At 34.8% G+C, this 26,295-nt stretch overlaps 2 protein-coding genes across 5 annotated transcripts in view; one reads left to right on the top strand and one right to left on the bottom strand.

Annotated features, from left to right (window-relative positions):
• LOC133181717 (cartilage oligomeric matrix protein-like) overlaps window positions 1–26,295 on the top strand; it is a 69,965-nt gene that overhangs the window by 12,455 nt on the left and 31,215 nt on the right. The gene's annotated exons all lie outside the window — the stretch shown is intronic.
• LOC133183247 (uncharacterized) overlaps window positions 4,807–26,295 on the bottom strand; it is a 29,035-nt gene continuing 7,546 nt past the window's right edge. For all 4 annotated transcript variants that reach the window (XM_061318202.1, XM_061318203.1, XM_061318204.1 and 1 more), the window contains exons 5-9: window positions 25,329–25,518; window positions 20,913–21,049; window positions 7,590–7,742; window positions 7,091–7,213; window positions 4,807–5,426 (exon numbers count right to left, since the gene is read on the bottom strand). In XM_061318202.1, coding sequence (XP_061174186.1) covers window positions 5,035–5,426; window positions 7,091–7,213; window positions 7,590–7,742; window positions 20,913–21,049; window positions 25,329–25,518 — 995 coding nt within the window. In that variant the 3' untranslated portion in view covers window positions 4,807–5,034. The remainder of the gene's footprint in view (window positions 5,427–7,090; window positions 7,214–7,589; window positions 7,743–20,912; window positions 21,050–25,328; window positions 25,519–26,295) is intronic.

Below are 26,295 nucleotides of genomic sequence, written 5' to 3'. Positions count from 1 at the left end.
GATTAGTATATGTCACAAGTAGAATAAATTATTATTCTAATAAATATTATATATGATTGAATATTTAATGACCTAATCACTAATCATCATTTCATTATATCTTCAGCATCATTTTCATCTATAAAGCATAGTAAATTACAGTCCTCTGGAATTTACCATGTAATTGAAATAGATATATCGAACCCAACAGCTGTCTGACTTATTATTTAAAACGAGTATCAGATAATTATGGCTGTGACATGCTCAGGTAGTGTAGATTATAGCTTGTTTAAATCATGTTCACAGGGGGTAGGGGCTGGACAAGGTCAGAATAAAAAATCAAACTTTAACATAGGAATATAAAGGAGAAAATCTGTAAGAATCTTTTAAAGCCATGATTAGCCATATACGTAAATATGGAAACATTCTCGGTTAGTGTAGATTCAGTTTTGTTCAAATCATGCTTCATCCCCAGCCCCTTCCGGGTGGGGGTAGGGTATGACAACTTATTATATTTAAACTTTTCAATACTGAACTGATCTCTGCTTTTCTCTTGCCAAAGTGCTCAGGTGAGCGATGTGGCCCTAGGGCCTCTTGGTAAAGCTGTAAATATAATGATGACTACAATTGAAGTTGTAAAATTTTACGTTTGAATGGAATGTTTTATGCTTTCTTTTGAACGTGTGTTGTTACATTATTTTAGAAAGGAGAAAAATGTTTTTGTTTTTATTTGTTTGACTAAACGAACATTAATAAATGTTAAAATGAATAACACATTTATGTAGGTACAAAAGAGCTCTTGAAAGTAAATTTGATCTTCTTTGAAACTCTTTTATAGATATAAAGACAAAAAAAAAACCAATATCGTTCTATAAATAGACCCAAACATTCTATTCAACCAAAAATATTATCACTTTAATGCGCATCACTGTAAAAGAAAAGAAAATATATAGCAAGATTAAACCGGATGCGATTGGGAAAACTCAGATTGCGCGAGCGCTACAATGCTAGACAGATCGACCTTAAGAAAACTCGCTCTTAGGACAATGCACCCAATTAGAACTCTCCACAGAGAAAACACACCATTTTTACAAAGATAACCCACCCTTGCTATTAAAAATGATCAAACGCAAAGTTTACGTCTTTTAATCCGAAAGATAGTAAACGCCAATTCTGAATCCCGTAGGTACATATTAGCGTATAAATCATCACTTATACACATGAATCTTAACTGGTTAATAAACATATTTATACTATATTTATACATAAAGTATCATAATAGTAGAAATCTTTATTTCTAGAGATATGAAATGTGTATGATACAATCAACTTTTAGAGGATGAAAAGAAAATAAGGGAGGGGTTGTTTTAGGGACTAGTTATCCTTGTTATAAAAAATCAAAACTATTAAGATACGTGCGCATGATAGTCTCTTTTCTTTCAGGGGTTAGTTATTGAGCTACATTACAATGGTAGATGCCTAGATCAACATTTGATATTGAGGCCGTGATATTATTCATTATTACAGTTTAATTTTATTAGCAATTAGATTTCTTAAATCATGATGAAAAAATTATATTTCAAGATGAAAGATTTAAATTTAATTATACCTATTTTCAGTAAACCTAGAGATTTTTTCGGCTTTCTGTTAGAAACACATGCATATGCAACTTATGGGACCTGAGCGCTCTACCCAGGATCCATGAATTTTCTATTTTGGAAAAGGATTAAGTACACATTGCAATAGAGCAAGCAGTTTTCATGCTTATGTCCATGCGTAAAGATTTTCGAAGGTATAGTGCATTTTCAATATTTGACCAATTGGCCACTCCCTGAGGCCTGAATCAGAGGTCATTCATTTCACAATTTGGATAGACGGCTAAGTGTTTATCATTATAATAATCATTCAAACATGTACATTTTGCCTGCTAAATTGGTAGAGAAAATTCTAAAGATATACTGTGTTTTAGTATATGACCGACTAAGCCCAACACTATGACCTGCCACCATGGACTCAGGGGCAATGAATTTTACAATTTTGGCAAAAGGTGAAGAATTCGTTATAATTCTGTTTCCTGTTTACCTGCTATATATGTGTATGTCCATGAGTAAAACATTTTTATATATGGCCAACTCAACCCCGCCCTGGAGCCTGATCCCAGGGTACAATGATTTCGAAATCAGTTTTGGTAAAAGATTCCTTATGCAAACAATTTGCTAGCTAGAGGTCCAGGGGGTAAAGATAAAGGTATCTGAAGATTTTGGTGGTTTTGTTCATATTCCGCAGCCTTCGTTAATATCCATCGTTTCTCTCTCTCTCTCTCTCTCTCTCTCTCTCTCTCTCTCTCTATATATATATATATATATATATATATATATGTGTGTGTGTGTGTGTGTGTGTAGGTGTGTGTGTGCGTGTGTGTACCAAAACTGGTTGAAATTGGTTCAGGGGTTCCATGGAAGAAGAAGCCGAAAATTTCAAAAGTTTACGATGAAAAACGTGAACATTTGAGAAATTTGGCGATTTTGAATTTTCTTGCTTTTTTGAGAATCCATATCTGATTTACACCACTTCTAGAATATACTATAGTTTCACCTTAACAGCAGTTAATATTTTTGTAAGAAGATAGGGACTTGGGAGAGGATTTGCTGGACCCGGAGATGTAGAGCGAAACTTTCCCCGATAGGGAGACTTCCCTCGAAAGTCTTTCTCTAGATGGAGCCACCCCCTTCCCCCTAGGAGAAAGTCTTACTCTAGAGTTATTCTACTCTTTTCTTACTGTAGAGCCATTCTTCCCCTCCAGAGGCATACTTCCCCTTGAAAGTATCCAAAGAGAGCAAGCCTACCAAAGGGGATAGCCTCACTTTGGAGCCTTATTTCCCCTCGCAAGAACTGTTCTAGATTGATACTATCCCCTTGTGAAAGCCCGATTCCACGGCCATGTTTCACCTTGAAGTCTTCCTCTAGACTGAAACAACCCCTCCTCATTTAGGTAAATTTAAATTTGTCAACTTAGTGGAAAGGAAAAGGAGGGTATAAATTTTATATTTGAAATAATATCAATTAACACAGAAGTAGTGCTCATGCTGTCTTAACTTTTATTTCATATTATGTTAAACTTATGAGTACGGTATACTTATCTAAGCCTAAAATAGGAAATAATGATATAAAATTTTATTTAAAGAGTTCAAACGCATAGACTCTATAGAGTGATTGTAGTACTAGTGAAAGCAAGATTAAATGAAGGGGAAGACCTGCTATGGGGGAAGTCTGACTCTACAACTACTAGTAGAGTAGGTCTTCCTAGAGGAAAGTGTGGCTCTAGAATAAAAGTTCCCCGGGAGTTCTCACAGTCTGGAGTCAGAATTTCCCCAGGGGGAAGTCTCACTCTAAATTCAGACATCCGGGGGAAGTCCAAATAAGGCGGAAGTCTCACTCTACAACACCGGCAATGTATCTCTGTATGTCAAGGACTTTTATGAAGCTTAGGAATCCAGTATAGGTATAGGCACTCACCTTGGTTGACTGGAATTTTAAAAGTAATATGTTGACGGTGCGACCGTTAGGGCGAGCGCAGATATTTATTCAGGTTTAATTTAAATCGGGCTCGATCGTCAAACTGCACTTGACATTTGGTGCGTCTAGACTCTGACGTCACATGACGTCGTATTGAAGTTGCATTACCAAACCGAAGTCTGAATATTGTTGACTTTAATGAAGAACGTTTTATTTACTGTTTATCTGCAATATATCCATCAAATCAAGGCAAGTTTATTTTTTGTTAAACTGTTGTTGTTATTCTCGCGAGAACGTAGCTTAAACAAGCGATGCATTGTGGTCCAAAAGTTACTGCGGAAAAAAATTCATTTGGATCAATGTGTAAGTCCGAATTTTCTCTTCGCCCAGGCGTTGTCGTTAGAGCTAGCATTGCGAGCGGCGCGAAGCGGCGCCGCTCGCTGCGCTCGCTATTAAACACTGATTCAGAAATGATATTTTGAAGAGTTTCTTCTTTAGAAAATGAACTGCGAGTTTGTTGGAATTCCGGAAGTAGAATTAAAACCAAGTTCTAAATTACAGTTATGACAATTAGCCTTGCAAACAAAGATAATATTGTTCCAAATCTTGTCAGCTGGAACCATAACATGTTGTTCATTTTGTTTGTTTGTATGTTGTTAACGTCCCTCTAGAGAATTTTTCACTCATATGGAGACGCCACCACTTGCCGGTGGAGAGCTGCAAATTTTCTCCTATACTCGGCACTTACGGCCATTGAGCAGTGAGGGATCTTTTTCGTGCCAGCATCTACTGCGACACGGGACCTCGGTTTATACGGTCTCATCCGAAGGACTGGTCTCCACGTCCCACGGTGGGATTCGAACCCGCGACGTAAGGATCAACTCCTTACTTCGCGACTCTAGAGCAGACGCTCTAACCACTGCGCCACGCGGGCGACAACATGTTGCTCATGTAGTCTTCCTAATTCTTATCACCCCCGGCTCAGTGAAAAAAAAGATAGATGGTTCGCATAATGCCTTTTAAATTGCTTATACGATTCTTTATATTTCTAAAACACTTAATCCATTCTGATAAAGTGTTCTGATCTATCTTCTGATGAACACGACGACAGACAAAATGTCACCTGGGTGTCTCTGATGACGTGACAATGGTTTTTCCTCATATTTGGTCATTTTATAATGATGAAACTCTTATGTTTTAAGTTATGTTGTGAAAGCCTTATTCAAAAGAAATGATTCTTGAGATTATACCTTTTTGATATAGAAACATAAACTTTGCACGAACAACAAGACTACAATTCATAACTCTGACTGAAGTATTCCGACTTTGTATTGAATTCATGGAGATAAAGTTCAAGGCTACAATATCAACGTATCTGTGACTCAGCTGAGTGCTGTGGCATATGGGGAACTCATTCCTGCATCATTAGGGGACAAGTCATAACAACAACGACCCCCCCCCCAAAAAAAATGAAACACAATAGGTTAAAAATTCAAACGCAGTATTTGATTGTTCTTTTGCATGTTTAGCTTGTACAGTCTATAATTTGTTCATTTCGTTTTCCCAGCGGTTAATATCAGTATACATTCCTCTTTCGTTTTCGATTTGTTCTTCTTCGTGTGAGTATTGGTCTGATCTGGGCTTTGGGAGTCCATATCTAAGCCTGTAATAGAACTCATCTTTCCACCATCTTACACAAACAAAAGAACTCTCGCGGTGTGAAGGCCAGCAAAGTTCTTTAAAACCAGCCATTGATTTGTTACGTAGCCTACTTATTTTCTTGGATTCTTTGCTCTTTCGAATCACAAAAACGGAGAGGCTTTCTTGTGCTTTGCTTAGGATTGTATCCATAAGTTTGTCGTTGTAATTGCAAAAGAAGATAACACTGGAACTGGAGTCTATTAATTCCTGTAGGCTCTGCATCTCTCCACCTATAAATAGACTTAAAATATTAAGTCATGATGTTACCTTAGCAATTGATTTTTTGTAACCGCGAGTCAGCATAATTATATGCATCTCAATCACATTTGAACTTGTTTTGTATTTATAATGGCTAATTATGAATAAAGTGATAATAATTTCATCGTCAGCCCTGTATAAGAATGATAGTACACTAATGATAATACAATGTATTTTCTATCCACATTTAAGAATACCGAAACTTAGGTATGGGGCAGGAAGGCTTGAGACAGCGGAACATTAACTGGTAGGATTAGAAATATGCAGCTTAAGTCATTTCCATCACATTTGATGATACATTTAGGCAGTGAAATGGGCGGGTACAATTCGATACGGACGTGTGAGAAAACTGAGCTAAGTGGTGTAGAGATCGTTTAATTTTTAAATGAGCTACTATTTACGGTATTCCTCAATACTAAAATATTTTACGAAATAGATGATTTGTTCTCTGAATTTGGGTTCTTAATTAAAGATCAATTTAAACGAAGTTCTCATAAATTCCATATTCGTGAAATAAAACACATGAATTTACTGTAATTTATGCAACTTGTTTATTTTTTCTTTTCTAAATAACATAAGATTTAACAATCAGTTTATAGGAAAGGGGAGCCCGGATAAAACAGAATCTCAAAAATAACTGTGGGGCAAGCTAAAATCAGCGACATTTAATGGTAAAATTTGTCCGTTTCTGTTTAGTACATAAATATTTTTGTTAGAAAAAAAATCAGCATTAGTTACACTAAAGATAACAATTGGTTATCGGTAAATACACTCAGTTTTTCATTCACGAGGAGTGGAGCCCCGAGTGTGAGGATGTTGTACCTTCGGAATGTTAAAGACAAAGAGGGCATAGTTTTTTGTCAGGTACGATGGCAGCGATCGTAGACTATTATACTGAGACTGTCAACTCTGAAAAAAAAGTCATCTTCCGAGATCGATTTTTAAAAAAAATAAAGGGGGGGGGGTGTCAATGGAAAACTTTGCCATAATGATTGAACGTATAGAAACTGTGAAATGATTTCTGACATTTTAATAAAAGTTTGAATGGCATTGGAAAAACCGGGGACTTATGATGTGAAATTGCTATTTTGAGACAGTAAAGAGAAGAACGAGAATTGTAGTTAGAACGTATCATTGACTATTTAAGGATAAACGAAGTGAAAATACGGAAAAAGAATGTCGACGAGCTAATATTAGTATTCTTGAAATTGAAAATGTTGACTTTATGCATTCATTAGCCATTGCCAAGGTCTAGAAATTAATATTATTCATTTATCAAATGAGACCATCGAACGCTGATGTCTGTTCGACGCAGATTGCGCTCGCGAGCGCTTGCGAACATTTTTTGTACAAGAGTAAGGTATTTTGGCCATCATTCGAGAATTCGCATGTTGATGATTGCACCTCTAGCCCTAGTCCGAAATATGTTTTCCAGACTTTTTCACGATGTTTGATATTTGACGTTCCAGGAAAACGTCAGAACCCATGGAACGGCGCCACAATGAAAACAGGGGGCGATATTCTTGGGTCGATTTTCGATACAATTTATTTACTTCCCACAATGGCGCCGTTTCTGACGTGTGATACGTCAAATACTAAAATCGTGAAAACGTCAGCTGCTTTGAACTACACTGACCTTTGTAACTATCTTCTGGTGTACACACTGTGTACATTAAACGTTTCAGCTCGTCTCTCAGTCTCGTCGCTTCCACTGTATGATCATCGTCCTTGTACAATAAGACGTCATAACATTTTGTGCCTGAAATAGATTAAATATTACGTACGAATTCGAAACAAATTACAAGACTTGTAAGACAGATTTTCTTGCTTTTGCCTTAAGTGATTGTAGAGAATTATTAACCAGTTCACTGTCCTATATAAGTAGGAGCAAAAGCAAATGTATCCTGAAAGCTAGAGCACAGGCACTTGTTTCCTTTGTGGAGTATCCCTGCCTTTTTCTTAAGAAAACGATTGGGGGCCCCATATACGAAACAAGTGCCTGTGAACTAGAGTTATTAAATGTACATTTTTATTCAGTATAATTCTTTATATCGAAATAATATTTGACGAAAAATGAGAAATCCCCGGGGATATAAAAAGGGGATCGGGCCATAAGAATGCGTGCTGACACTTACCTCGATCTGCTTTTTCACCCCTACATAAGTGGTACCTAAAGCACCAGTAGAAAAAAATATAACAGAAGACGAAAAGACATATCCCAGCAGTCGGCAACAGGACAGACAGAACAATAACAGAAGTGTCGATGTCTACATTTTCTGTCATAGTCTCTGAAAAATAATAAACTGAGGATATTCCATATTCACAGCCTGATAACATAATTAGAACTGCAGCACAGACATTTGTTTCGTATACGGGGCACCCCTACTTATTTTTACCACAAGGTACCTAATTCAATTTCAGGCATCCCCGCTTCAAGCTTGTATTTTGTTAATATATCAATCATAAACCTACTTTCAAATGACATCGTTCGCTTTGAGAGACTTTTTTGTTGTTAAATAAATCGTTTCAGACCTCTCTAATAAAGACCCTTTGTTGTAAACTGCTCGTTTATTCATCGATAATTACTTCGACACGTTTTAAGACTTCGGATGGAGTACATCTATTTCCGGTAATTAGGTCTAAATGTTATAAAGTGATTTCATTGGTTGCTAAGTTAAGTAACGCAAAAGTGAAAGAAAAAGTCATGGCTTTGACAAAATGTCGACAGAGGAATCTGGATAAGGCCAAAGAGGGCCATTCATTGTTAATATTCGAACAAAGCGCCACCGGAAAGAGTTATCTGGTTAAAGAAATTTCAAGAATACTATCGTGAGAAGGGGAAGACTGTTTCAATCACGGCATCAACTGGAATTGCTTCCTTGAATGTGAATGGGCAAACAATACATTCCTGGTCAGGGATTGGTGATGATAGATTTTCCAATGACGAGATTATTTACAAATTAAAAGTTTAGCAACAAACTGTTTGATAATAGATGAAATTTCAATGCTGTCAATGAAGCTATTTGATCAAATTGAATACATACATGTATGTAGAAATATTTTGCAAAGTAATATTGTATTTGGAGGTATTCATGTTATAGCAAGTGGTGACTTCTTTCAGCTGCCCCCTGTCCCAGATAATCTTAAAAATAATGCAGGGGAATTTTGTTTCAAATCAAAAGTTTTTGCCCAAATTTTTGGCCACAAGAATATATTGAAAGATGTTTTACGCCAAAACCAGTCTGATTTATTAATGCAGTGAAAGACCATTCCAGGGGGGATTTACCTAGGGAGACACATGATTTGTTGCTTAGACTAAGTCGCCCCTTACCTCCAGGTCCTGAACCACTTCGGTTGTGTGCACGAAATTTTGATTGTTTTATTAACAACGCCATGAAATTAATGGACTTGGATGCAGATGAAATTGTCTATAATGCAGTTGATGATGGCGATGTATCCAAACTTGAAAACTTACCTGATCCCAAAGCATTGCATTTAAAAACTGGCTGCCCCTTTATGCTTTTGAAAAATTTAAGTGTAAAACTAGTTAATGGTTTGAGGGGCACTTTCACAGGCATGTCAAATGATAGTGTTACTGTAAATTTCATTGGGGGCAACTCGGAAAACTTTACAACAAATCTGAAGGGCTAATTGTATTCGGCGCGTCGGCGCGCTCGCGCAACAGATTTTGTTTATTAAATAAATTATCGCTTATACAATTCCGTTAGCATCGGGCGCGATATCATAAATAATCAAAGTACTGAGAAGTACAGAGAGCCGGGCCCATTTACAGAGAAATGAACTAGTCCGTTTTACATGAAACATACATTGTAATTACAGATGAATAACAACAAGACACTGGAAGAATATGTAACACAAAAATATATTTATGGCATATAGTATGAATAAAAAATGTTTAAAAAAAAATTAAATAAAATGCAGTTTGAATTTAACAGCGTAAACAATTTATCACTTGTATCGTTTCGGGGTCTAACATCACTTACAGAAGTAAATAAATATTGATGCAACAAGGTCAAACGTTTATACACAGACGGGTTCTCAGCGGGGAGTTTTGCATAAAGGTGTGCATCGGGTCACGTGCTCCCCGCACAAGTGTTAGCCTGGTAACAGAACCTTTATTTATAGAATGTAAAACTGGCAAACTTGATGAAATTACCTTTCGCATTTTTTTAGACAAATAATTTATTGAAGAAAAGGGGAGAAAGATTATTACCATCATTTTTTTTTTTTTTTTTTTTTTTTTTTTTTTTTTTTGAGAATTTCTTATCTAGGGTCATTACGTAATACCGGTAAATTTTTGTTATACATAAAGATAGAGAGAGAGAGAGAGAGAGAGAGAGAGAGAGAGAAATCGAAAGTAGGCCAACTCAAAAAATTGGGGTAAATTTCGGATTACTCTAGCACAAATTGTGGTAAGGCATGCAAGGATCAAAGGGGATCCGGATCCCTGGAAAATTCAAATTTATTTAAACTGACATAGTAAAATTACTAAAGCTATGCCTCGGACCTCTTTCCCTTGCGATTTGAGCCAACACCTCCTAGGGAAAAATTTCTGGATTCACCCAACAAAAATTACAATCGGGCTCGGGCTTTCGACTTGAATATAAGCGATAATGCTTAAATTATTAAGAAAATCGATGTCATTTGAGTGTTTTAATGCAGGGAGAAAATACTTTTGTGATATTGGGATGAGATGGACGCGCTGGCGCGCCGACGCGCCGAATACAACTAGCCATCTGAAGCCTGATTTATTCTTAGTTGTAATAATGGCAAGGTGATTGCTTCAAGACAACAGTATCCTCTTTGCCTTGCCTATTGTATTACTATTCACAAAGCACAGGGTTTAACTTTGCATAGAGTTGAAGTTGATGCTACCAATATTTTTGTGGCAGGCCAACTAACTAGGAGTTGCCATAGGCAGAGCTACTGAAAAAAAGAATTACGAGTCCTAGGTTTTAATGAATCTTCTGTTATGAAGCATAACCCTGCTTAATACCAGTTTTACGAAAGCAATGATGTAAAAAACTTTGATGTTCAAGGAGAACTTGGTTGTTGTAGGGTTGTTTGTTCTTTTTTAGAATCTACAGGACAGCATACAGTTTCTGAAAATGAAACTGAAGAATTGTCAGATTTCAGTGAATAAGCATAATTGACTTTTTATTATCACCTGATTTTGAGGTTTCTGAATCTACACATAATGAACCAGTAAAGGAGTTCATTGATACAGCTGAAATTTCAGCTCTTCTCTTGTGAAAGTATACCACATTCACACAAAGTAATAAATGCCATTTATGTTTTTTGTTTGTATGTTTTAACGTCCCTCTCGAGAATTTTTCACTCATATGGAGACGCCACCACTTGCCGGTGGAGAGCTGCAAATTTTCTCCTATACTCGGCACTTACGGCCATTGAGCAGTGAGGGATCTTTTTCGTGCCAGCACCTACTGCAACACGGGACCTCGGTTTATACGGTCTCATCCGAAGGACAGGTCTCCACGTCCCACAGTGGGATTCGAACCCGCGACGTAAGGATCAACTCCTTACTTCGCGACTCTAGAGCAGACGCTCTTACCACTGCGCCACGCGGGCGACGACATTTATGAAAACATTTTACAAAAAAGCCAAATGATTTGAATATTTTGTCAATAAGCTTTACTCTGAAATAAAGGACATATTTGTCAAAAATTGTGGTGATGTGTCGCAAAAATCCACTGAACCAAAGACATGGACCAAATATTTCTCTGCTGTTTATCAGTTCTCTTCCTCAGATATTTATGTTTCCCTGGTCAAATCTCTGTTTCAATGCGAACTTTCAAGTCCACAATTTGAAATGTGTAGCAAAATTTTTGAAAAGGTCACTTCTGAAGTTTTGAAAAGGTACAGTGATGCTTTAATCTGGAAGAGACATAATACCTCATCATTGACAGAAATGTCAGACTCATCTAAAGGCAAGCTTAGGTATATATTTGGAAGGTGCATTGCTAAAAGTCGTTACCATTATTGAAACAGTCTACGAACAATATGTACAAAGCAGCACACAGAAATCAGAACTCAAAATTGGTACTGAAAGTTAAAATGCTAGATTCTCTAACCAAGACATATGCATTCCTTGAAAATTCTTCCAAATATAAAAAATCACTTTATCAAACACAAAGAAAGCAAAACTTGACAAACGGACTGACAAACATAAATGATGAATCATTGAATTTATCACAAATGTAGAGAGCAAAAGATGTTCTTTGCAAACTGAACAGTCATTTTCAGTGTTTGGGACAGATCTGCCTACTTATACCCGAAATGAAATTTAGAGTGACAGTGGTACTTTTATAAAAAGGAAAAACTTGTTTTCTGATTTTTAATTCAAGGATACTATTTTCAGGGTTAATATTGAAGATGCTAATGATTGCTTGCATGAACTGTTCAAAGATTGAAAGGTTTTGCAGAATTGCAGATAATGGGTTTAAGAAAAAAATGCTTCATGTTCTACAAAAAACAAAAACTGAACGATTGAGAAAGAGGATTGATTTAAAGCAAAATGTCTCTTTAACACTTACAATGAAAAGAATATTTGAAGACAAATCTGTCTGCAAACAAGGCTCTCATTTAAAATTAAAATCACTTATTTTTGATTGTGGAATATCATGTTTGCATACTTTTACTAAGAAAGATTTACTGAACTTGAGCTCTGCATATGATATTCATGTGTCCTCAAATACAAAGAAGATAAAATTAAAGAACTGCTTTGTTCAGTGATTCCTTCCACAGATAAGATTAGACACCCTCAACACTTGAATGAATATGGCTTGTAAAAAAGACCCCCTAGCAAACATTGACCTCTGTTGCAGAACATACCATACCCAGTCAGCCATCATCATCTGCATTAGAACGAGAAGATTCTTCTAGAACCACAATGAAAACTTAAAATCCAGGAAAAGAAAGCCCCAAAAATTTAGGTTCACCAAGAAAAAATGTAAACAAAAGGAAAAAGTGAATTAATATGTCCTTTATGTAAAAAAAGTATATAGATGGGGAAGACTGGATAGCTTGTGACCAATGTGATACTTGGTACAATGGGCAATGTCTTAACATAACTGACGATCAATGGACAAGAATTGAAAATGAGGATTGGTATTGCCTCAGTAGCTTAAAGGAATGACTTCTCAAAAATCTTAACACTCTGCTATATAACTTGTAAAATGAACTTTGTTTCTGCAAAATTTCTCATATCAGAATCAAAATCATTTGTAAAGGCATAAACATAAACAAAATATAATATTGTCATGAAATTTATCCACATGCATATTAAGTACAGTGAAATTTAAAATGATATCTTTATGTTTCTGTCTGCCTTCTCTTTGGAGGATTTGAAAGAGCTATAGGTTTTGCAGAATGTTTGCCAGCTGCATTTGATTTTGTTGAAATTGTTGTCTGACCAAGAATTATACTATTAATACCAGTTCTATACTCATTGTAGTTTGGGTTACTATTTCCACCATGATATAAAGCACGCTGCTGACAGAAAATGTTCTCGATAATATCAGTATTGATTCGACTTGGAACAATATCAGTTTTTAACTCTAGAAGGGCCTTCTTTACTAGTGACATAAACCCATGCTTAGTGAAATTTATGTCTTCTCCTGTCTCCATGGTAATTAAAGACTGTTGTCTTTAATTTTTGTCCTTATCCTGCAAGTGCTCACTTTCCCAAGCCTTAGAATAATTGTAGATTTCTGTGAATGATGTAAGTCTAGCATCCTTGATATCTTTAATTGGTCTTGAATCAGTAAAGAAAGACACCATAGAGCTTGTATACTTCAGAAATTGAAGTACACCATCTCTGCCTGTCCAGCAGCATTTAGTGTTTGACTATAGCAAGTCAATAAATTCAACGTATCTGAATCAAGAGTCTCAAAGGCTAACTTATTCCGTATTTTCTGGGCATTGTTGGGGGAAATGTGTTCATCGCACAATTTATGGTGAATTCTGAAACTGTTTGTACAGTCCCACTGGTAAGCTTCCACCCACATTTTCCTGCTGGGTGGAAGATTTTGTTAGAGAAGTGCAGTGTGCTACCTGCTGTGACGACCAGGAAGTGATCATTGCAGGTGATTTCAATATTGATATGCTCAAAGACCCCCCACAGAGTTGGTCATCTGCAATTGTAGATTTGGAATTAACACAATTAATTAACACCCCAACAAGAATTACAAATAGCTCTAAAACTCTCATTGACCATTTCTACACTACGCACCCTGCTAACATATGTGAAATATTAGTACCCCCTGTAGCAATGTCTGATCATTATCCAATATGTGCCACCCGAAGCTTAAGATCTAACAGCATGCAACACAAAGGCAAACATATTGAAATAATATATCGTGACTTTAAAAACTTTAATGAAACTGATTATTTGCATGATTTAAACAATGCAAATTTTGATGAATTAAATCTACTGCATGATCCTAATGACATCTTAACCTGTTTTTATGAAATTTTCCATTCTAAACTTAATTAATAAGCATGCAGAAGTTAAAACAAAGCGTGTGAAATCAGAATTTCGCACTAAATGGTTGACTCCAGAAATAAATGATGCTAGGAATTTACGAGATCAATTCCATAAACAGGGAGACATGGACAATTTTAGAATTTGGAGGAACAAAGTCACCTCTTTAATTAATGATGCAAAATGTACATATTATAAGACAGTAATTGAAAATAGTTCTACATCAAAGGAAATGTGGGGTCATTTAAATCAGCTGGCCTCAAATTCAGATAAAAATTCATCTCCTTCCAATATGACATATAACGGGTTAGATCTTGATAATTTACAGGATATTGCAAATGCTTTTAATGAGCATTTTGCACAAATTCCAAAAAAATTATTAAATAACCTTTCGTTAAATAGTTTTGAATCAGAAAAATTGAAAAGATACACTGAGACAGAACTTGGAGATCATGACTTTTTTTGAAATTCCTTTGATTAATGAAGCAAAAGTATTTGATATGTTAAAGAGACTTGATGTAAACAAATCTGCCGGCATAGACTTTCTTGGACCTAGATTGCTTAAACTTTCAGCTCGTATAATATCCAAACCTCTAACACACCTAATAAATTCTAGCATAATCAAGGGATCCTTTCCTTCACAGTTAAAAGTCGCAAAAGTAACTCCTCTATTTAAAAAGGGCGATAAATCTGACCCAGGAAATTATCGCCCAATCTCAATTTTACCAACTATATCGAAAATTTTAGAGAAGCATGTAGCAGAAAATATACGCATCTTTACTTCTCATTTTGATTTATTAATGAAAGCACAATCTGGATTTAGAGAATTTCACTCGTGCCAGACAGCTCTCACAAAACTAACTGAGAATTGGCTGCATGCAATAGATCAAGGAAACTTCGTTGGCATTACGTATTTGGATTTTAGCAAAGCATTTGATCTCGTAAATCATGATATACTAATTAGAAAACTTAAATGCTATCACTTTGATCCAATATCAATTAAATGGTTTCAATCATATTTATATGATCGAGCTCAAAGTGTTAAAATTGGTGCATACACATCTAAATCACTGCCAGTCACAGCAGGTGTGCCACAGGGCTCTATTTTAGGTTCTTTATTATTTCTGTTATACATCAACGATTTACCATTATCTGTTGAACATTGTAATATTGATATGTTTGCTGATGACACTACAATGCATTTTCATGGTAACAATATTTCACGTATTGAAACAACTCTTAATCATGACCTGTTTCAAATACAAAACTGGTGTCAACAAAATCAAATGATTTTGAATACTGATAAAACAAAGTGTATGTTAATGGGAACACAACAAAAGAAATCAAAATTAGAAAACGCTAATCTTCATTTACAACTTTCCGGTCATCCCCTTGAAAACGTAAGAACAGAGAAATTATTAGGTGTTCACATTGATCATACTCTTCAATATCCTTGTCATGTAGATGCAGTTTGCAAAACTCTTACATATAAATTATTTACTTTACGCAAAATTAAAAAAGTTCCTTCCACTGCATACTAGAAAGCTATTTTATAATGCATTTATTTTACCATCAATTTTATATTGTCTATCCATTTGGGGTAACTCTCCTCAAACTCACATCGATAGAATATACAGACTTCAAAAAAGAGCAGCTAGGATTATTTTAAATGAAAAATATGACGCACCTTCAATGCCCTTATTTAATAGTTTAGGCTGGTTAACAGTTCATGAACTTCTGTATTTACAGAAAAGCATTCTAATGTTCAAAATATTTCATGGTATGTCTCCTGATTATATGCATGACTTTTTTGAATTTCAAAGTTCTGTATCATACACGTTACGCTCAGAGACAAATTCAGAACTTCGTTTACCAAAATATAAAACAAATTTATTGAAAAATTCTTTACAATATTCAGGGTTTATTATCTGGAATGAGTTGCCTATTAGTATCAGGAATTCCCAATCCCTTGCAATATTTAAAAGTAGTGTTGAAAATTTTTTACTTACGAAACGTACTGATTCTACATGAATTTAAATATCTTACTTTTTTTTCTTACTTTATCCTTTCCACCTTTTAATGAAAGTTTGATGTTTTATTTATTCTGTTGTAACATAGTGTTTATATTTTATTGTCTTATAGTTGTGATTTGTGTTTATTGTATATATACATTGTATATGTGTTATGGAGAAGGCCCCGAGGAAGACTAGTGCTTGCACTAATCGGGTTACCTTCTATAAATAAAGTATTATTATTATTATTATAAAATAGCCATTTATTGTGAGAAGTCTTTGATGACTGGATAGGAAACCACTGCTTAAAACACTGTTTCTTTTTTTTCAGCAAGTGAGATGGGTCCATCAAGAATATCATTGTCCGGGTTGGGTTTTTGTAATATTTAGCTATCATTTTATTCTCAGTTGGATTGTTATCAGGGAAGTGCATTTTGATAAATGCCCTATTATTAGCAGATCCATACAGGCTAGAGTAAACAGGTTTGAATCCCCAAGAATATAATGCATCAATACAGGTCCAAAATGTATGAAAAATATCAGCAGGTGGTGCTTGTGTGTTTGGAAATTTTGCAAAAGGCCATCTGAACCCTGTGAATCTAGTAAAAACAAATTGTAAAACATGATTTGCTAATTCCTAACCAGTCTTTCCAGTATTTAATAATTGCATTTGTTTAACAGGATCCCCACTCTCTGCAAGGCCTATGAACTTAGTTTTATTTTTAGTGTGTATATTAAATTTGTAGATCCTCTTGTATCATCATTTCATCTAAGATCAAACCACCATAATACCCTGTCATTGTTATGTTTTGAGATTTAGCCTCATTACTCATCCATGACATCATATCATCAGATATTCCAGGTCTTTGATGAACTGCATTTTTGTACCTTTGCAATAGAGATTCACATGGTAAGTTTAACCAATTACTCTGAATTAAATCCCTGTAAGCTGCTGAATTTCTATTGTACAGACTTAAAGCCATGCATATGACATCTTTGTCCTACCTCATTCCATATTTACTTGTACTAGAAGCAGTTATTTGAGAAAGCATCAATATTAATTGATTTTGCTTCAAATTTGGAGCCAATAATTTCAATTTTTCCAAAGTTTCTTCCTTTGAAATTTGGCAAATATTTTTTTATCAGACATTTTTGTTTTGCAGTAGCAGTTTTTGTTTTAAAATAAATATTTGGCATTTTTCACATATTGATGATCTTGATTTTAATTGATTAAAATGCATGTAGTCTTTGTATCGCAAAATTGTCATTGTTTTACCATCTCGCCTACAAATCTCTTTGGTACAGTTTGAAATTTTTGCATATTTGTTTTAATCTCTTGATATATCATAACCTTGACATGGAAAAATTACTTTCATGCTTCGAAATAATGCTGGAACAGAGGTTACGTTTACATGTACTTCTATCTCTTGTGTAATGTATTGTACAAAACTATTTATTTCCTTATCATCTAAAGAAAATGATATTTTGTTACTTCTGTTGATTGTTAATTGCATAAAAGGATTCCTTCCATTAAACTGAATGTCTAGAAAATGACCAAATACTATTGCTTCTGCCTCTTTTTTCAAAACAAACCAATCACCTGGCATCATGTTTAATACCGTATAACGGGTATTTTCTGCCGTTGTCCAATTTTTGCGCAATTTTGCGGATAGGACAAATCTGCAAAAATTACAATCGCAAAATATTTTTCAATATTCATTCAGATATTTTGTACATGCAATTATGATAAGTGGTGCGTATGTCTGACAGGGTTCTCATTAACGCAAGAACCTGCGTACTGGACGCAGTAAAATTATTAGTCCCCTACCGGTGAAACCAGAGGGGACTATAGGTTTTTTGGAATGCAAGGTTATTTAAAAATCGTCCGCAGACTCATGAGTGGCCACATCCTCGCTAGCGAGAAAATACGGGTGTCATCGAAATTCGAAGATTTTAGATGTCAGGATTTGTCCAAAACATACTGAATCAAAACCTTCCTGTAGATAATAATAATTAAATAAGTTTATACAAAAAATATTTTCTTGTACCTATTTCGCAAATATTAGTCCAAACTCCGATAGCTGCAAACAACACATGGTAGCTTTTCTTTTTTAAACATTTTTTTTTCAATCTTTTATATTTTATATTGAGACAAAAATTACTGCTTGTATACACAATGTGGCTTGATTGTCTTGTGAATTTCACCTTAGAATGCATACGACGACAGGATTAGTTACGCCTCAATGCACATGGCACCTGTGATTTTTAACCGTCAACTTTGGGGTACTAGATTATGCAACTGTTTGTTTTAGCATAAAATATAAACACCAAATTAATTTTGATGGCAGTTAATTAGAAATTATTTTAGAATATGGCTTGGATGCATTTATTATCATTATCTATATATTTAAATATTTTAATAGATCGCATAAAACGTCTGTTAGAATAAAGATTTGTATTGTTGTTTGAGTGGAGTGACACTGCATTAATTCATTTCAATTGGTACACGAAATATTTTTACAAAAACTAACTAAAAGATAGTATTAAGCTTAATAGCTGAATACCAGTTCTCATGCACCTTTGATCAATATGTCTTAATGAATTTATAAAACCTAAACATGACAGCGTTCTGATAATTCATAAAGTTTAGTGCATGATCATACCCCGTAAAAAAAATTTTGCGGTATAGTGCAACCGCAGAAATTAATTTGCTACCTTTTAGGGGTTAAATCGCAAAAATTCCCAACCGAAAAAAATTACCATTATACGGTATATATTTTCAAATGATACTGCAGTCTTATCAATGTAAGATGCAAGCGCAATATTCTTGCAGCTTTGCATTGGTTTTCCACATATTTTGCTTCTTGTTTTGGATTTCACAGCATTGGGAAAAAGTTTTAAAATCAATCTATTGATAATTTCGGGATATTTATTTCCAGGAATACTCTCATTTTGAAATGTGCCACATATTGCTTGAAGACTTAGGGTTCTGCCTGGAACTTCAATGATTTTTTCACATATCCTGTAAATAAAAATTATTAGTCCTAATTTCAATTTGTATGCTTGAACAGATGTACACCAGAGTTCTCTCCAGACAATTATCATTATTTGCTCTTTATTTCTACATGTACCTTGCATCATTTTGTTTTACATTTTCCTGGTTTCTCTTTAAAAGTAAAATTATTGTGCTTCAACATACGAAAAACATATAATCTGTAATTTTGTGTGAAATTCATAAAAATAATTTGAAATAAATTGATCAGTAATTTTAAAACCTTCAAATTTCTCGGGAAAAATACTGTATGGATGAAAAAGAAAAGAAAGAAATTATTAATGTGATTACAAAAATACTACAATTAAAAGTTTTAACTGTTCAAGAAGGAATTAATGTAAAAATTTACAGTCACCAGACATTACAAAAAACTTTGTTGACAGCATTGATTAACAGAAAGCTTGTAAACAATATCGTTTAATTTTTTGATAAAAAGAGTTTCTTCTCATTAATTTTGTTGCTTTGTTATCATTTTTGTAAGTTACAAAAAGTACTATTTATATACTTCATAGGCTTGCCTCTTATGCAGAATTTTTTAATGCATGCAGTACGACATGTATTCAACACAGCGAGGACCTCATTTTTTATAAACATGTTTTTAAGATACTGTGAACAAATTCAGAATCAAATCATTATTACTGCATATAAAATGATTTTTAACTATATAAATATTCTTCATTAATATAAAATTTTATGAGAGGGGATGGGGGTCACCATGCCCCTTCTCCAGTCCTATGACTATGCAATTGCCCCTCCATCAATTCCCTGTCACTACAACAGTGTTCTATTTGAGACAAAATTTCTGTTCTTTACACAATGAATCATTATTAGGGGAGCACCTTTACTTTATGTAAAAATCATAGTTTTATTACTTGTAATTTTAATAGTTCACTGGCCTTTGCATAAATAAAGTAAATTATATATTCTACATTTCTTAAAAAATACATAAATGCCTTACTTATAGACTAACAGGTCACATTTCATGGTGTGTTTTTTCCTCTGTTTGGATTGCTCTAGATTTTACCTTTTCATTCTAAAGTTTCTTGTGTTATCGTACACACATATACTGAGGGGTAAAAAAAGTTGTTTTATTTTAACAAAGTTTGGTTACCTTAATTTTAGTGTAATCAGTTTCTAAAAATTATATTTATTATAAAATTGTTACCATTTATTTTTCACTAGCAGATTGTTTTATTCTTATAAGAGATATTTTGTCCGTAAAATGCAAACCGGAAGTAGATGTATCCCATCCGAGGTCTTAAAACGTGTCGAAGTAATTATCGATGAATAAATGAGCAGTTTAAAACAAAGGGTCTTTATTAGAGAGGTCTGAAACGATTTATTTAACAAGAAAAAAAGTCTCTCAAAGCGAACGATGTCATTTGAAAGTAGGTTTATGATTGATATATTAACAAAATACAAGCTTGAAGCGGGGGTGCCTGAAATTGAGTTAGGTACATGTATCTTGTGGTAAAAATAAGTAGGGGGTGCCCCGTATACTAAACAAGTGCCTGTGAAATGCAGTAATTGAAAACGAAACTTGGAAAAGTGTTTACATGTACTAGCTGCAATTTTCTTCTACGATAATACATCTAAAAAAACATAGATGGCATGCTTTGAGTTCAACATTACATGTCTTTTTTCTGTGTAACTTCGTTAATAAACCAAGGACGCTCCCAATCTAATTACGTGAATGAAATGATAAGTATAGGGAGTGTCGAACTTCACGCCATTTGATTTAGAAACCTGCGTTATTAACATTATTATACAATGAGTGTAAATTACGAGTAATTCGTGCATGAGTTTATTATAAAAATCACTCGCATAATCTCTAGCAATCCTTGTACTATCCACAGATAGTGTCACCCACCTTTCTTAGTGAGAAATACCGTAGAAATCCCGTTGCCACTAAGAAATTTATTGTCAACCAGCACGCAATTATATGACGTCATATCCTTCTCCGTGACATTACCGATTGTGAGAGTTGTCACCAAATCGTCTCCTTCTCTGGAAGTAAACGAACAAGAAATAGTGAATAGAAAGAACTTTCCTTTTAAAGTCCTAGAGCAATATAAACTATAAAGACCAAAGATCAAGTCACTATCAACACACACAGGCAAAAAAAATATAAGGGCAATAAATTTCGTGTAAATGAGTCAGTCGATATAAAACTCGAACCTGGGGCCGTTTCATCAAAGGTCGTACGCCCAGTCGTAGCGCTACGCCGGCGTAAAGTCGGGACTAGCACAAAGATTTGCGTTTCATTAAATAGCGTATCTTTACACCGGACTAAAGTTAGGCCAAAATTTTACGTCTACCCATGGGTAGGCGTAAGTTCGAACGAAAACATAAAATAAAGCGACTTTACTGATTTGAAAACGATTTAGCCATTCTTTAAGAATAATTACGGTTCTAGGAAGTCTTTTTTAATACAAACGACGCATAATTTAATTTCACAAACTATGAAGATTTGGGGGAGCGGAAATTAGGGAGGGGGTACACCAACTAGGGGAGGTACAAACGTACAAAATCTAGAGTAAAGTAAATGAGAATTGAAATGATCTTTGACCCCTGTTTAAGATTTAAGTTAGTACATTGGTAGGAAGAACCATCTTTATGAAGATTAGGAATTGAAGGAAAGGACACCCCACCCCGCGATAAGATTTAGAGGTTTGGGAAAGAAAATTACGATTTTTAGATCAGGTTGGGAAAGAAAATTACGATTTTTAGCATGTCAACAAGTTTCTCAGATGGAATTTTTGTTTACTGATGACTCTGCCCCCCTCCCCCTCTCCTTTGAAAAAAAATCACGGACCTGCACCTGCGTCCAGAAAAAGTTGTTAACGTTCAAAAGACGAAAAAGATTACGTAAATATACTTGAAAGTTAATTTTTCCTGACATTGAATACAAATTAGAGAGGATTTTATCTGAGGGACTAGGGGGCAACAAAGTCACTCGGTAGATTATGAGAATCAGCTGTTAGACAAACTTGACTCGGAAATGACTGTAATTTTACAATTATTATGGCCATGTATGACAATATATTACTGTTGAAACAGTGAATGATAAATTTCTGAAAATTTCAAAATGAATATCGATGGTACTTGCCTTTCTTTATCGCTAAAAAATAAAAAGAATCCGCATTTAATTTAATTTAATTGTATGTATGTCACTTTGTAATTTTAATGTTATAAATTCTAATACACATATGTTAAATTACATGTAATTAATCTATTCTCAGTTCTTAAATTATGTTTATTTGCGTTTTATTGTACAGCGTTTTAGAGTAATTTCATTAATATTTAGCGCTTTATAAATTTATTTTATTATTATTATATTTATTATTTAAAAAAATAAATACTTCAATTTTTAGGAACAAACGGAATGGCGTACAAGGTAATGTCATAGAAGAAATAGAGAAAAGTCTATTTTTTCTGATGATGTATATTTTGTATTATTTTACCGATTCTTAATAATTTCGTAGACTAGTCCATCATATGCCCAATTACATATATTTACATGTATATAAAATTGTTACGGATTCTCTGTGTGTGTGTGTGTGTGTGTGTGTATCAAAATCGAGGGGGGAGCGGGGGGATGCAAATATTCCAAAATAAGTACATTTACAAGAACATTTATTTCTTTTCTTGGACCTTTAATTTTGGAGTTAAATTACATGGTATGTTGTAAGTAGTTACTATTTCATAATAAGTAGATTTAGGATGCATGTTTTCTACATGGTCCTTAAAAATTCATGTTATTTTTCATTTAAGCTAATGTATATGTTGCATTGTACACAATACGTATGTTTACGTTTCTTGTCAAGGACTTAGTCTTGAGACTAAGCGTATTGTTTACGACTAGTCTTACGCTACTTCGTGAAACGCAAATTACGACCGACTAAATTTTGGCGTAAGCCCCGGAAGTTCAGCCAAGTTAGGTCTTAAATTTACGACTTTTGATGAAACGGACCCCAGGTCTTAACGCCATCAGTATAAGGGAAACGCCAAAAATAAATCATTGTCTATATGCAAAGCAATATATATATATATATATATATATATATATATATATATATATATATATATATATATATATATATATATATATATATATATATATATATATATATAAAGCAAACAAAAAAGATGGTTCCGCACACAGCGAATAGTTAAAATTCTTTTAAATCTACGGGCAGTACCTTTTGTGAAAATGGGTCAATCGAGATGAAATTTGAAATTTTAAATGTCTAAGTCGTCAATATAAAGAGGAAAACTGAAATCAGCTCATACCCCCCTCCCCACCCCACCCTTAAATACAAAGAAAAAAGATAGAAAGAAAACAGTCAGAATGATGGACAGAAAGGGATAATATGCTCCGTATTATTCCCCGGTAATTTCATGGGGGCATAAACAATTCTTCAAAATACAAAAGGATTGCCAAATCGCACTGTCTATTTAAGTATGATTCCATTCTGATCAAGGATTTAGAGTAATAGCGTAGACAGGCTCTGTGATAGAGAGTAGAATGAACAGCTAGACAGACAGACAGACAACTTCGACTATAACCAATATGATTTCTCTATGTTTGAGTGAGACATACATGAATTCAAGGTCAAGCTATACCATTATGTCTGATTAAATAGGCAAACTATTACTAGACTAAGTATTCTGTTACGAATGAAGAGCCCAAGGATTTTTATCTTTCTAGGATTTTAATTATGATGTGAAAACGCAAAAAACAAATGCAAAAAGGGTTGGGGTGGAGGCACGAAAGATTGTGCATCATCTTTATATTTATGTAAGCATTATGTAATGTGTTGAAAAATTGGATATGTCTTTATTATGATTAAACCCAATCTCGTAATAGGATCTATGCATTTCAGACGTACGCGTGAAATGAAAAAAAAGTCCCTGGGTTGTTGTATTCTAAGTATTCACCCTTCTCAAGAAAAAGAGCGTTCTGCATTCTCTCTCTCTCTCTCTCTCTCTCTCTCTCTCTCTCTCTCTCTCTCTCTCTGACAAATGACACATCAACTGATATCTATTCATAAGTAATCCTTTATTGTAATATGAACATACAATGTTTTCCATTAAAAATTCTATACCTGTCATGATTTTTTTTACACTTTTTATATCAGTGACCTTGAACTTGCCAAATGACCTTGGGTCAAGGTTCTGACACACCTTCAGGTCATAAACAAATTTTATACCAAATATGAGCTTTAAATGATTCCCAATTCAAAGTTATAGCTCAGAGAAGAATTCTATATTTTTTTCTGTCAGTGACCTTGAACTTTTCAGAATGACCTAGCTGGAGGTCACGACACACCATTTGGTCATAATCTAACACAATCTCTGTACCAAGTGTGAGCTTCCAATGATTCTCTATTTAAAAAATATAGACCAGACAAGAATTTTATACCTTTTCTGCCTCTGACCTTGAACTTGCCGGAATTACCTTGGATTAAGGTCCTGGCACTCCCTCTGTGTACCAAGTATGAGCTTCCAATGATTCTCTATTACAAAGCTATAGTCTGGACAAGAACTCTATGGTTTTTCTGCCAGTGACCTTGAACTTGCCGGAATAACCTTAGTTTTGACACTCTCTAGTCATGAACAATCTGTTTACCAAGTATGAACCTCCAATGATTCTCTATTACAGAGATATAGCTCGGACAATTTTTTTTTTACTTTTTCTGTCAGTGACCTTAAACTTGCCGGAATAATCTTGGTTTAAGGTCCTGACACTCCCTTGGGTCATAAGCAATCTTTGTACCAAGCTCCTGATGATTTTCCATTACAGAGTATAGACTTACAAGATTGCACAGACAGACGGACAGACAAACGGAAAAGGTGATCCCTATACACTCCCCCCAACTTGTTTGCGGGGGTATAAAAAAGAAATATATGCGCGTCACCAAGTGAAAATCCTGGATCTGACGATGATTATAAAATGAAATATATGGAGATAACGAACAGTATTCAAGCTCAAAAGTCCATTATATAATACAAAATAGGAGCAGAGCAAACACGGACCTTCAAACATCAGAGGTGGGATCAGGTGCCAAGGAGGAGTGAGCATCCCCTGCCGACCGGTCACACCCGCCTTGTGCTCCTTGTCATGATCGGGAAATAACGGAAAAATCCGTCGACAATTCAGTGTATAAATAATGGCCTAACAATTAGTATGAAAAAACGTCAGTCAGCATTTGACTTAATGATAAATTGTATTTGCTGACAAGGTCATTGTATCGACCATAGAACTTACGAAATGACAACTTACAATTTTTGTTCTATTTTGTATTTCTGGTTGTTTTGCAATCTTTTTCCATCCATAGTCCAAACGTAAAAACTGTCCTCATTTTTGTTGTAACATTTTCCTACATGAGCTCTGCATGTGAGTGTCGCTGTTTGCTCCAGGCAAACACTAACATTCTGAGGAGGTTTTAATTCAGGAACGTCGGCGAAGCAATCTGAGAATGAAAACATCGAATATTAAAATTTTGGTAGGGCAATGTTAAATCAAATTGTAGGCAAAAATGCTTACCCCCCCCCCCCCTTTTGTTAATGTCACATTCAAGCACCCAAGTCACTTGATTGTGATGCCACTGCAATCAGGCGAGACAGGTGCCTAGGAAGAAATTTGTTCTTATCATAACCCCCGGGGTAGGACAGGGCCACAAGAAGGGGTCGATGTTTTACATAGGAATATATGGAACTTCTCGAGAACAGCAAAGCCATGATTAGTCATATTATAATTATATAGAAGTATCCTCAGGTAGTGTAGATTCAAGTTTGTTCAAATAATGACCCCTGGGGGTAGGGCAGAGCCACAACGGGGGGGGGGTCAAAGTTTACCATAGGAATATATAGGAAATATCTTTAAAAAATCTTCTTCTCAAGTACAGCTAAGTCATTATTAGTCATATTAATACACTAATCCTCGAGAAGTGTAGATTCTAGTTTGTTCACATCATGACTCTTTGGAGTAGGGCGGGGCCAAAACAATAGGTCATAGATTACATAGGAATATATAGATGTAATGGTTATGGGGCATTTGAGTAAAATGCATTTAAGACCTCGAATAGTGGAATGACCTGATAACCCTTGGAATGGACTTGCCAAAGGGTATATAAGGCAAAGCTTTGGGAAAGTCAGGCATTTAGCATCGTCGCAAACCACGGCCAAAATGTGCGATCCTCTGCCATTCTGGAGAGAGCTATGAGCGGACTGTTACAACGCACTTTGAA

This window comes from Saccostrea echinata, unplaced genomic scaffold (genome assembly GCF_033153115.1).
Source record: "Saccostrea echinata isolate AGI-Se365-2 ecotype Australia unplaced genomic scaffold, CSIRO_AGI_Sech_v1 ptg000009l, whole genome shotgun sequence".
Taxonomy (NCBI): domain Eukaryota; kingdom Metazoa; phylum Mollusca; class Bivalvia; order Ostreida; family Ostreidae; genus Saccostrea; species Saccostrea echinata.
Note: the sequence above shows the minus strand (reverse complement) of the source record. Positions and strands in the feature narration are given on the sequence as shown.